The 14,254-nt window shown below is 44.8% G+C and overlaps 1 protein-coding gene across 1 annotated transcript; it reads left to right on the top strand.

Annotated features, from left to right (window-relative positions):
• Positions 1–6,169: 6,169 nt before the first annotated feature.
• Positions 6,170–7,087, top strand: LOC124682091 (probable calcium-binding protein CML18). Its single transcript, XM_047216854.1, has one exon. It carries the CDS (start codon positions 6,215–6,217, stop codon positions 6,740–6,742), a length of 528 nt encoding a protein of 175 aa, XP_047072810.1. The 5' UTR covers positions 6,170–6,214; the 3' UTR covers positions 6,743–7,087.
• Positions 7,088–14,254: the final 7,167 nt, after the last annotated feature.

The following is a 14,254-nucleotide window of genomic DNA, read 5'->3' as shown; positions in this document are numbered from 1 at the left end:
CGCACGAGGCCGATTCAGAAACACTTTATGTGCATATCCTCTAAGCCCATCTCAATCACGGCCCATCTCCTCCTTTGGCTAAAATCCGGCGATAACAATATGCGAGACTAAAGGCCCCTCCTTTAGTCCCGGTGAGGCCCATCCACGTGGGATGCACACCAACCGGGACTAAAGGTCACTGCAGGTTTAGGGTTTAACCCCCTAAATCTGGTTTTATTTTGTTGTGTTTTCATTTCATTTATATTTTATTTTGTGTTTTATTTTAATTTCAAAGAAGTTTCAGTACACATATTCTACACTAGTATATACATGTTACACGTTGATGTATATAAATATACAAATTCAAACAAGTTTGAAATTTGAAACAAGAAGAATTCAAGAGGAATATATAATATTCAATCTCGGGTGACCATATACAACTTCAACCAAGTTTCCATCTGCAATTTACGGCATTAGAAGTTCTTCGTCCTCGTAATAGTGTTATCCATTAGGATGGAGGATGTCCCTCATAAAAAATCCTGCTAATTCCTCTTAAATTGGTCGGAAGCGAGCTTCAGGATTAAGCTTCTCCCGCAAGTCACTCCTCCGCAAGTTGATATCCTGAGGCCTCCGCTCAGAGGTGAGTCCCTGGATGAACTCACAAACATAGTATCCACTTAGATTGGTTCCCGGTGGCTAAGTTGGAACATTAGCTAACCTTCTAAATGTTAGCAGATCTTTGAATTCACCGGTTACTTTCTTTTTGAACCATTTCCAAACCCTACAGGGCAAAGAAAATGACTAAGGGAGCTATTAGTTACTTGATATCAGGAAATAAACGAAAGGGGCCGATATAGTGCGCAAATGATTGAAAATAATTACTTTTGCAGCATTGCTCTTATGTCGGACCAATGCTTTGGGTTCATATTCAGAGAGTCTATGACTTCAACTCTGAAGTTGTCAAATTGAATTATTAGCAGAATCCAGTGGAACCTACGAACACGTTACATGCACAGTCATGCATAACTCATCGATTAGACATAACATGGAGTAAACAAAAAAGAATGTGCACAAGACAGAAACACTCACCCAAAATGGTAAGGAACTAGAATTTCACTTTTGAGTTCCTGGTTTGTAAGAAACGTGTACATGTATCTCTCCACATCTTGGGGGTGCTTTTGTAACACATATCCATTAATGATATGTGGGTCAATGAACCCAATATCATGGATGTTCCTTCTTTTGCATTCCCCAAGCTTCATTCTGCATAATAGCGTACACAAGAATATAATTAGGACAATATAGTGCAGGCAATGAACGAGATGAGGTAGAGATTTAATTATAGAAGACGTAGCAACTCAGGAGAGATTTGTCGAGCTCGTGCAGATTGAACAACTGGAACAATTCACTCATATGAACTTGTACATAGTAATGTTTGAAGTGATGCTCCTCTCTAACTTCTGCATAAATATATTCTTTGCCGGCCTTAATTTTTATGAAATCCTTGTACCAGAGTAGCAGATTTCGCATTTGTGTTGGTAGATTCGCTTCCTGCGCAGGCTCGACGAGAGGCCAATTCGGCACATATGTAAATGCTACCTCACTTATTGGCGCATTCTCAAGGCCTAACATTGCACGAAGAGTCATACCGAACTCGGCCGCTCTTTCTTTGGCCGCCGTTACAGTCATTTGCTATGCTCTAGCAGATGCTAGGATACTGGGGTCCAATAGTTCCATGTCCTTATCCATATCGGCTCTGAAGGACGCCGTAACGGAAGGAGCGACTTCCACTTTGAGCGGGGGGGATCGATTGTTTTTTCTGTTCCCCGAGCTGGGAAACTTGTTTCCCGCATTTTTTACTTGTTGGTTTCTTCTCCACCAAGGCTTTTCCAATAATGATTCTTGCCTAAGAAATTCACATCTATAGTCGTCTGGCAGATTCTGCTGGATTTGGGACGGTGTCTTCAAAAACTCCTTTAGCCCACTTCTTTTGCTTCTCGGTATATACCGGCCTGGGCTCAGGCTCTTTTTTCGCCTTGACATCCGCCTTCCATTTCTCATGGTGAGCAGCTGCGGCCGCTTCGTTTTCCTCGACACTAACTTCCCAAGGTCTCGGGAGAAGAGGCTTCAGTGATGGCATTGGTACCCTTGTGGTCTTAGGTACATAAGGCTCCGAGTTAATAGGCCAGGAGGGGGTTGCCTTGATGTCCTTTGTAACCCCCTGCTTCTGCTTCTTCACCGGAGGTGGACTGGGGGCGCCGTCTGCTTACCCGTCGGAGGTGGATTGGGGGGCGGCGTCGGCTGATGTGAAGGAGGTGTAGGTGGACCACCACCACCGGAGGGGGTGGACTTGTTGGGTGATTCCTCAAGGTCGGTGGCCTTGGCGCCAAGCCTGGAAACTTGATGTACTTCTTTTGCCATAGGATGATTTGGCGCTTGACATCTCCAAGTCTCAAATCCCCTTCAGGTGTAGCATAGTCAATCTCCAGATCCTCATACCCTTCGTGTACGCCATCCACCGTGACACGGGTATAGCTAGCTGCAATGGGATTGCCGTGGTGGAGTGCTCCAGGTTTACAAGGTAAAGCGGTGTCGATCGCCACCTTGCAGGAAATGTTCCTCATTGGCTGATGCAGCTCACATTCTTTCATCATGTCCTGTACATCGTCCACGGGGTAGCGAGGCTCTGGTGCACCATCGATCGTCGGTGCATTGCACCAGCCGGGGCCTCCGTGGAAGCCACGCTTCTTCTCCGCTACTGGCTTCCGACATCCGTTGCATGATCTTCATGCGGCCCTTCCGATCTATCTTTTGCTAGTGCTTGACGCACCATCAGCTTCACATGAAATAGTTCCCTTTCCATCCTCCCCAGACGATCTGCATCCCGGTCCGTCTTTCTCTTGCGGCTTTTGTAACTGTACGGGTCATTATCCTTGGGAAACCCTTCTTCCCACGGAATGGCGCATTTGCCTCATACACGTCCTGGGTGTTCAAGATTCCCGAGGGCTATTGTCAGCGGATAGTTCTCTCTGTTGACCTTGATCTTCCCCGCTTGAGTTTGGGCCATTGCTGCAATAAGAGCGGCGGTGGGAGTAAACACTTTCTTCCGGTGAACACACCTCCCTGTCTCCGGGTCTAGCGATCCCCCATGCCCGTACCACCAGCTTTTGGCCCTTGGGTCCCATCCCTCTGTACTTAGAGGGATTCCTCGCTCCCTCGGGCCGTTCTCCATCTTCTCCCACTTAGGCTCTGAAGTGCGGTATCCTCCTGACCCATTAATTATTGATTTAATGTAGAGACTAATCCACAGAAAGTATACCAGTTTCCATGATACTAATCCACATCTATATATAATATGGTTTCTATTTTCTTTTGTGGCATACTTTCGATTAGTGGATATGTCTAGCATACGCACTCCAGCATAGTGTTGATACTTGCGATACAATTTATTTCACATTCACTTACTTGCAATTCTAGTACATGTATGATCTAGTAATATGAAAGAAAAATGAATATTGATATTTTTTTTCTATTTTTCCTTTTTTATATTTGTAAATGCACTCTTTTCACTTGTTTTTTTAGATTGTGATCTTAACCATCTTATTTTTGCAACAAGTGGTACTAATTGTTGCTTGTGCTTCTTTGGCTAGCTGAAATCTGGCCTCTGTGATGTTCCCCGCTAAGATGAGCACCAATGAGGTGGATGCACATATATTGAACTACCAGAACAAGAACTCATTGTATTTTGCTGAATGGATTCCAAACAATGTGAAGTCAAGCTTATCCGACATACCTCCCATTGGCCTCGCAATCATCCACCTTCGTCCGAAACTTGACCTCAATTCAGTTGATTTTTCGCCTTGTGAGTGAGGACTCCGCAGCTACATTCGGGAAACCGACCTTCTTGCACTGGTACACATAGGAGGACATGGATGAGATTAGTTTGCCAAGGCCAATAGAAGCATGAATGATCTATTGACCGAATATCAATAGTATCAGGATCCCACAACTGGCGAGGAGGAAGAGTACGGTGATGGGGAGCCTCGTTCTTTGACTCAAGAAACTAAACTAAACCCATAAATAGAAAAAAAAACATAAATGACTCAAGAAAAATCTCGTTGAGGCGAAATGAGAAATCATCTAGCTGATGATTAGACACTCTCTATTTTAATAAAGTTGAGACATCAAGATACCTACTCCCTCTATCCATAAATAAATGAGCATTTAGCATTCTAAGAAATCCACAAATAAGTGTACATCTAGACTTCTTGGTATATTTTTTACATTTAGACCCCTAGTGCATGCCTTGATCCCAGCCCCCATTAATCATTTTTGGTTTCTCAATATTGTTTTATTAGTTACTAGCATGCACACCATTTATTAGTGCCTAAATGGAAGCATCTTCTTGATTAATGAGCAAATTGATTGAATGGATGAGGGTCTTTTTTACTACAAAAAATTTAAGGTCTCTTGAAAACCGCGCGTGTTCACTTATTTATGGACGGAGGGAGTATATATAAATTTTCGTAGATGGAGGGAGGATGATTGTGGTTATTTGAAACTTGTAAGAGCAAGTACAATAAGTCCTAGTCAGCTGGCTATAAAGATTAAAATAATATATTATTGCTTAGTTGGAGAAGAGAGAGGACGAGAGAGAAGGAGAGTGAGCTCTTATGCAAGAGCCAGCTCTAGTACGTGCTCCTAGGCACTTTGTGAGAGTGAAATGTGGACCATATATTGATAAAATACTATATTTTTATAGCTGACTATTGTATATGTTGGCTCTAAGGGCATGCCCAATGCACTGCCCTAGAGGTACTGCCTCACACCTTTAGTTAGATTTGGATGGTCCAAAGTAGGTTCGGATGAGGAGGCAGCCTCCTCTTCAGGAAGTGGGATCTTAAGCATTAAAAGCATGCTTTTTTTGAGAGAGAAAGAGATACATAGTGTCATATTTGTGGGGCCCCTTCTCTTTTTTTTTCTAACTAAAGTAGCTTTCATTGGAGAGATAAAATTCACCATGTTGCTTCTAACAATTTTTTTACATGAAGCAACTAGTTGTGTATGCCACCATTGATCATGCCCTAAGTTAGCTATAGATGACATGACATTGGGCCTATAGCCAGCAGCTGGCTACACTATTGTAAGGGCATCTCCACCGGGCGACGCATATTTATGTCCGTTTGCGTCGGATACGGACACAAAAAAACGTCCGTATGTCCGGATGCGTCTGCCCTTTCTCCAGCGGCAGAGACGCATTTATTTGACCGCATGCGTGATTAGAGAGGAGAGAGGGACATATTCTATTTGTGTGGCTAGGAATGACCGAATGCGTGATTAAAGGAGAAGAGAGAGGGCTGCATGCAGAACAAACGAACAAACGGACGCGCGGACGCGTCCGCGCAGACGCATTCCTGGTATTTGGTCAATGTTCGCGTCAGGACGGACGCTGCGGACGTTTTGCGTCTAGCCGCTGGACGGCATTTTTTATCCGCGCACTCGCAAACAGATAAAAAACGTCGGTTTGCGTCGCCCCGTTGAAGATGCCCTATTTGCCCTAACGCGTTGATGACCTCATCATGCTCACATGGGGCAGAGACGAAGCGTCCTGAGCTCACTAGAGACCACTGCCCAGAAGGTAGTGGAACCATCTCGCTGTTTGCTGTTCGACACTCCTGAGCAGATCCCGACGCGGTGGTGAGACTGAGAGCGCGTGAAGGCATCAATCAATCGCCCTCTGCCAACGCCCACCAATGAACGCAACCTTCCAAACACGATACGTTCGGCAGACACCTTTCGCGTCCCACCTCACACACCTCACCAATGCAGCGCACCGCAGGCCCCACCTTCTCACTCACCGACACGTGGGTCCCACAAGACAAACAACTTCCATGGACCCACACGTCAGCCGGCATTAAACGCTGCCGTGTCGCCTCCGCAGTACGGGCTGCGGCCGCCGGTTTTCCTTCCTCCAGACGACTCCGGCACGAGCGCGTCGCAGTCGCACCGCCTTTCCCGCACCCGTCGCTGTTACGCCCAGTTTACATGTGGGACCGGGCGAACTGACGGCCCACACGTCGGCGGCATTGCGCTGCAGGAATCTGCGTACGCGTGCTTCTTCCGCTACGCGCACGTTAGATAAAAAGGCAGCAGCGTTTCGGATCGGAGCCGAAGAACCGGGACTAGACGACGGGTGAGGAATTAAAGCGGGAGACCCAGAGAGAGGACTCACCACATGGCGGCGGCGGCGAACGGCGTGGGCTCGGCGAAGCCGGAGATCTGCGCGGGGCTGGGCATGCCCATGGCGGAGCTGGAGCAGGTCTTCCGCCGCTACGACGCCAACGGCGACGGCAAGATCTCCGCCGACGAGCTCGCCTCCGTGCTCTGCGCGCTCGGCGCGCCCCCGGGCCCCGGGGAGGTGCAGAGCATGATGGACGAGATGGACGCCGACAGGGACGGCTTCGTCGACCTCCGCGAGTTCGCCGCCTTCCACTGCCAGGCCGGCGGCGGCGCCACCGGCGGCGCCGACGCCAAGAAGGAGCAGGAGGCCGCGTCCGAGGCCGAGCTCAAGGAGGCCTTCCGGATGTACGACGCCGACCACAACGGCCTCATCTCCGCCAGGGAGCTCCACCGCGTCCTGCGCCAGCTCGGGGACAAGTGCTCCGTCGCCGACTGCTCCCGCATGATCCGCTCCGTCGATGCAGATGGTGACGGGTGCGTCAACTTCGAGGAGTTCAAGAAGATGATGGGCGGCGGCAGCTAGGGCGGTAAGGCCTGCCCATAACCCGTGACCAAACAATGCCGCGCGCATGCCTCGTCGTCCGAGCTTTACCTCCTGCATGCTTGCTGCTTAGTTTAATTTCTAATCAAACCTTATTGATCTATCTGTGTGCGCCAAACGCTTCTGTTTGTTGTGAGCGAGGCGAACTCGATCGAAACCTCTCCATCAAGTGATTACTTACTATGTAAAGCTGATCTGCTAGTATTGATTGGGTAGTAGTATTTGCAGCTATATGCAACTTAATTGACTGATGAAATTTCGTTAGGGATCATTGCTTAACTTGCAATGTAATAGTGCCCGTTTGGAACTAGTTAATTATGTTCTTGATCAATCATGGGTTCATGTGCATGTTCTTGATCATTCCTGTGCAAAATTTGCTCCATTTTTTAAGTAGGACCAGTACTGTACTATACAACAATGGCGCAACTAGCCGCCGGGAACCATGCATGAACCATCCAAGGATCTAATCTCGTCTCCTCCAGCACAAGCGCCTCTTTAGACCGTTCTTTAGTTCCAATCCCGCCGGCATTGACTTGCCGGGCGGCGTCAACGTCCCGGTGAGGGAGCCTTGTCATCAACCCTTAATTTCTCTAAGCCCACCATTAAGGTCGTTGTTCCTTGTCATTTTGCCCTTCTCATACTCGCGTCGCTAATCTCTTCCAATCGCATGGCGCAAAAGGATTGACTTCCCAACACATCCTGCCAATTGGTAAAAAAAAAATTATGGTTTATTCCTGTGAATTTACAGTCAACAATCATAAAATCCCCTGTAGCATGGCTATTTGTTCAAAATATCACATTACATCAATACGTCATGCCAACGTAATTACAGTTTGTAGTAGTACATTTGCATCTTTGTCCCTACTATGAAACGTTTGCATCTTTGTCCCTACTCGGTGAGTACATTATTTGATGGATTTCGATTAGGTTCTTAGTTGGATGGTCAAGGCCGAATGTTAATTAGGTTCTTAGTAGCAATGTTCAGTTTACCACGAGAAGCGTTCAATGTAAACATCTTGATATGTTCAAGTCGAAATTAGAAAGAAAAAAAATACTACTCCCTTCCTTCACAAAAGGGTGTCTTAACTTTTATCAAAATATGCATGTATCTATATGCGTTTTAGTGTGTAGATACAATCAAATTTAGATGAAGTTGAGAGATCTTTTTATAGACGGAGGAGTACTTTAGTTTTTAACCTATAGGCTATAGCCACTCCAATATTATGGCAAAGTAAATTGGCAATGGTAGTTCTACCTCCTCGTTTTTTCTCTCTTAATTTTGCTAAAAATGAAGATTCAAATTCAGCTGGTCAGCTAGCTATAACCTTTCCAATCCGGAGCCAAACCACGGTTGAACTAAGAGCATCTCCAACAGGCGCGATGTATTTCAAAAAGCGACTAGTTTAGCGCGCGAGAGGCGTAAATTGTTGCTCCAATAGCTATAACCGGTGCTGTAAAGTGGAGCGCGCTGCGAAAGAGCTATCTGATGCACTATATTTAGGGCGCCGGATAGAGCGCGTTATACAAATCCCGCGCAGAAACAACTACCCAGTTTTACAGCTCCAAAATTTAGAGTTTTTGCCGGAGGAGAATATAGCCTCGCGCGCGAAACACGGATAGAGCTGCAAAATGATTTTACATCGCCAAAATTTAGCGCGGCTGTTGAAGATGTTCTAATCTTCGAGTCTCCGACCTATACATATGCACCTGTCCGCTATCTATCCTTGCCATAGATCAACCGATCTTTCCCGAGCTAGAGGCCGGGAGATCGAAACTACTTCACTAACAAAGCAGCTGTGTCTTATTGAGAAAATTACAAAAAAACACCATGTTTTGACCTAGGATTTTTAAAAGCCATTTTCAAAATTTTGCACAAAGCCAATAGTTGATCCCTCAATTTATTTCAGAAAATGCTGATCGCGCATTTTAGTGAAGTTTTTTCTCACAAAATGGCCCCACTGTAAGTGCTGACATGACAAATGTGTAGAGTGTTTCTGTATTTTGGGCATTTTTATAAAACAACCCACTTGTTAGATTTTATATCAAATCTCTATGCAAGTGCCAAGCGGACCCCACATATTAGGTCATTCCTAACTACATCAACCAATCCCCTAGCCTGCCGGCCATCCCTGACATTTGCGGCCGACGTGGCTCACGGTCATCGTCCCTCAATCTTGCCACAGTCTAGGCGCGGAATGGTGTGGATGGCCCCTCTACCTTTGCCTCCCGCCGCCGGAGCCAGGCTCATGCACATGTCACTCAAATCTCTCATGCTCTATAGTCAAATTCACCAACATAGCTCATCGGAGCCACCATGTCCTCCGCAACTGGTCTAGCTTCCCGAAGGCGTGATGAACAGTAGCAACATGTCTTCTAGGCCGTCACGACGAGCCAGAGCATGTCTGGAATGCATGTGATGAGGCCCGCGCTTCAGTGCCTGTCCACCCCGTCCTGCATAGGGGAGGCCGGGGGTGGGGCGCCCTAGTGGTTAGGGGAGGCAGAGCGGAGCAATGAAGGCCGCTAGCGGTGCTTGTTGGAGGTTTGGGGTGACGCATGTGGAGCAAGAGAGGTCCCGATGGCTGCTGGAGGTTGGGTCGGAGCAACGGAGCAAGGAAGTCTGTTGGCGGTGTGCTCGCTAGAAGTCAGGGCCGCAATTTGACCAAAGTGGCTACTCTCCCAAAATTACAATACTCAGCTTTTCGGGAATGTGGTCACTTGGATAGCGCTCGCGTCCGCACGCATCCCCTCTTGTTCTCTCGGGCCCGCTGACCAGTGGCACGCTAAATAGTCACACCGGAATCGACCCCCTCCCTCTCCACCACAAGACAACTGTGGTCCCGCCACCTGTGTGTCACCCTTGTCGGTGATGTCTTCTTCGGTCGTTGCTTCTAGGAGGCTAGGTCTGTTGCCAATGTTCATGTACACACTTGTCGCTGCCAGGCACGGTCGGGCCCTACGCCCGACCATGCTGCCACCTCGTATCTTCACCCTGCTTTCCAGCACCACCTTAGTCCATATCGTCGTCGGACTTGGTTGGCTTTTACTACTATCATCCGAGATCCGGCCAGGACATGTCCACTTCGCCGTCGTCGTCTCGGACTCGCACACCGTGTCGAGTAGTACCCGTTCGGCCATTTGCATGAATAAATTTGAGCTAAGACCTCAACCTATAATGTGTACTTGCTTACATAGACATTGACATAGTGATGACCATCGTCTCATGCTGTGCTTGGATGGACGGTAGGTTGATCTTGTTTTTGTACAACAACGTGACGATACATCGGCAGGCGATGATCCGGCGATGATACTGAAGTTTTGATGGCCGCGTCAACCCTCGTCCATGAGCACAACAAGAGGCAGCTGCCAAAGTTAAGGGGCTCGACGCAGGGGAAGTTTGAAGCATAATTGATAAGCTAGCCATAATCATCTCTTCAAAGACTACTTCCATCATACCAATCCAATCTTCCTAGAGCATCTATTCTGGCGCGGGTTTCGGAGGTCAAGAAAGTCGTTCTTGCATATTCCTAATGGCGCATGGACCACTGCTCGTACTTCGAACGCAGGACTGATGCCGCCGACAAGCTTGTCTTCTCTTCTTACCAAAAATGTTTCGCGGCGATTTGTATGCTTACATATGGAGTTGTGGGCGATCTTGTTGATGAGTAGACGCGCAAGAGCGATACCACATCCCTTGAGTCGATGTACATGTTCTACAAAGCAGTAATTGTGGTGTTTGGCAAAGTTTAATTGAGAAAGCCAAATGTTATCGACACTGCGTAGCTAATATCGATCAATGAGTCAAAATGGCCGGTTTCCTTAGATGCTTGAAAGAATAGACTACATGCACTGAGTGTGTGGGAGTGGAAGAATTGCCCTTTTTCTTTGGAGGGGCAATATAGCGGGCATGTGGATGGGTGTACTATCACTCTTTTGGTTTTTGCTTCATAAGATGTTTGGATTTGGCATCCTTTCTTCGGCATGACTTGTTCTCACAGTGAGATCAACGTGCTCCAGTGCTCTTCGATATTCTCTTATCTCTAGCCTTGCCAGAGGCAATGCTCTAGTGGTGAACTATGGGATCAACGGTTATGCATACAACAAGAGGTATTATCTAGGTAATGGCATCAACCCTAACAGTTCTATAATTGTGAAGACAATCCACAACCCTAAAGAGAAGAAAAATGTCGGAGATTTGCCAATGAACAAGAGGCTTGTAGGAAGGATGTGAATTTGGCATTTGGTGTGCTCCAATCTCGGTGGGCTATTGTTCGACACCCTGCTAGAGCATTTAATGCTGAGACCATGTGGGAGGTGTTGAATGCTTGTGTGATTATGCACATCATGATCGTTAAGAGGCTTGTAGGGAGGATGTGATTATTTCTGCTCGATGGCATAGTTATTATAGGGTTTGATGTTGATGATTAATGAACCGACAAATAAGTAAAACATGAAGAAAAACTACATCCGAATATCCAATAGTACAAAACGAAACTCGAACGAAATTGTATCAGTTGAAGCCATGAAGAAGAGAAATTCGGGGACAGATCATAGAACTTGATGGAATGCTCCTGCTGTAATGCACGTATTGGCAAGATTCAAACAACAGCTGCAATCTGCAAGGCGTACGTGCGAGAAAAGGAAATGATGGAGCAGTTTCAGCTGAGCCACTAGAGAGCTCGCTTCTATGGTCTGGTTTGGTGGGCTAGACTGATAGAGTTAGATTTTGCAGAAATTCAGAGAGATTAACAGGCTACGGTGGCCTGGCTAGTATTCAGTATCTCGGTCAGATCTGAAAACTGTGTGGCAATCCCTATTCGCCACTCATTGCCGGAGCAATTCGCTCCCGCCTCAAGCGACGGACGACGGACGGGGTGGACAGGCCCATTAGCACCTAGCATGTACGTTTTTTCCCTTTGTTTTCCCATTTTTTTGGGGATTTCTCAGGTTTTTTCGGTTTGGTTTCTTTTTGGTTTTTGCTGCGTTGGTGTTGCTGATTTCGAAATTTGTTTAGATTTGTTTTTTGTTCTGATTTAAAAATGTGTATATTATAAATTTGTTCAAATCCAAAGTAGTTCAAATCTGAAATTTGTTCAAATATGAATTTTGTTTGATTTTAAAATTCTATATTTTTACAATTGATCGGGTTTTGAATTTGTGTGATTTTGAATTTTGTTCCATTTTAAATTTTGCTCATATTTTGAAATCTAAAGTGACGGAAAGAAAGAAAGGAAAGAAAGGCACGGCCCAGGAGAAAGAACCTTAAGCGGAGCAAGCTTCGCTCCGCTAAATGCGGAGGATAGACGCTCCCAAATTGTGTACCCACTAGCAAGACAAAATTATCAGGCCCCACACCATGGCCCTGGTTGCCCTGGGACTGTCTCCGCCCCTGCTAAATAGGACATGCCGCTAAAAACGTCCTAAGTGCTAGTCCCTTATCCTCAAATAAATTGTCTTTTAAAGTTCAAAATAGTGAGTGGGATCGATAGATCAAATAGCTTGGACATCCATGGATCCTGCATTAGGGATGTAAATGGTACGGATAATTTCCGCTCCATATCCGCATCGATGTCCGTTCTTGAGGATATGGTATGTATTTTTAGGAATCCGCCAGATATGGATACAGATGTGCATAATGGTCAAGTGGATATCCGACAGATACTGTAGCGAACATGGTATTGATAATATCCGACATATATGGATTATCCGGCACTTTTTGTGGATAATCTGATGTCCTCAACTAGGATAATCCGATAAAGTTTGTCCAACCCCCAATACTTAGACAACATAGTTAGTCTATGGCTCCAACTATACATGTTGTATCGGCACGCAAGTTGGTTTGTTGTACACATATTACTACTAGCATAAATTTTTGGGATGACCTCAAAGAAGCTTTTATAAAGAAATACTACCCGCCTGTTAAAATCCTACAAAACAGAAATAGTATCCTATCATTTAGGTAAAATGACAATGAACATGTAGCAACCGTTTAGAAAAGAATTAAAAACATGCTTAGAACTTACCCATTACATAGAGACATAGAGTTAATGAATGAACAATCCTACACTCTTTTTACAATGGGTTAAACTTTATGTCAAGAAACATGACACACTCTACTGCAAGGGGTGCTTTTATGAGCAAAACTGTGGCCGAAGCTAAAACCATTCTAGAAAACATGTTATACAATCATAGTCAATGATATACTGAAAGAATACCAAATCCATCTAGAAAAGTAAACTCTATTGAAGAGGCATACCCTTTATCCAATGAAATAGATGCCATATTTGCCTACATATCGAAACAAAACAATGATAACGTTCCCCTACAAAAACTAGTTGGAAACACCAACAAAAATGTAGATGTCAACCACATAAGAAATTTTGGTAACAATGGATATGGAAACAACTACAAAACTCATATGGTAGGCCACCATATGTTCCTAACAAGTGCACTAGTGGTAATAATAACTCCAATGATTTAGAAAATACCATTATATATTTTATATCATCACAAAAGGAACTAAAAGAATTCACAACCAAGTTTGAAAGACAAGATGCTTTAAATGAAAAAGTGGACACTCTAACACAAGAATTTATGTCTTTTAAAAACCTCATCCAAGCCCAAAAGAACCATGAGGAAACAATTAAATATGTGCAAGAAGTAATAGACAATTCTTGAGAGACCCTTAATATGATGGAAGAAAGCGAAAAAGAAACAATAATGATCACAAATGATAAAAAAGTAGATGAAGTTAAAATGCTAAGTGAAACAAAAGAACCTCTACTTGACCTTGAATGAACTTATTAATATCCCGCAAAAGTTTTCTAATGACCCATCCATTAATGGTCATCAAGCAGGTTTTGGCTCCTACATAGCAAACGATGTCATCAAAGCAATCATTGAAATATATAATAATGAAGCCATGATACCACCAAAACTTGGGGATGCTTGGCTCCCCAAAACATTAATCACTATTGTAAAAGAGACCCATCATGCTATCTTAGATCTTGGATCTCTTTGTGTTATCAAAAGAATTATATGATCTACTAGAACTCAAAACTATGGAAAAATGTTCAATATATTTTTTTCTTGCTAATGACTCAACCACACATGCTTTAGAAAAGTAAATGATATAATGGTTGAGTTACATATGAATTTTGTGCATGTTGAGTTTGTTATCATGGACATGGGGAGTAAAATCTGTAGTCCTATAATTCTTGGAAGACCTTTTTTGAGAACTATAGGTGCAATCATTAACACAAAGGAAGGGAATGTGAAGTTTCAATTCCCACATAAGAAATATATGGAACACTTTCCAAGGAAGAATGAGGTAGCACCAAGATACAAGCTACCACATGATCTCCACATCACTTGAATCAAATAAAGCCTAGCTATATGGCTATAAAGAAATTAAGCGCTTTACGGGAGGCAACCCGAGTCGTTTTTGTTTTTGGTTTTTCTTTTGCACTCTTGATGTTGCAATAGAGTCTCTTTGTG

The sequence above is a fragment of the Lolium rigidum genome, unplaced genomic scaffold (assembly GCF_022539505.1).
Source record: "Lolium rigidum isolate FL_2022 unplaced genomic scaffold, APGP_CSIRO_Lrig_0.1 contig_6780_1, whole genome shotgun sequence".
In the NCBI taxonomy this organism is placed as follows: domain Eukaryota; kingdom Viridiplantae; phylum Streptophyta; class Magnoliopsida; order Poales; family Poaceae; genus Lolium; species Lolium rigidum.
The sequence above is the reverse complement of the archived record's forward strand: the minus strand, read 5'-3'. Positions and strand labels throughout refer to the sequence as shown.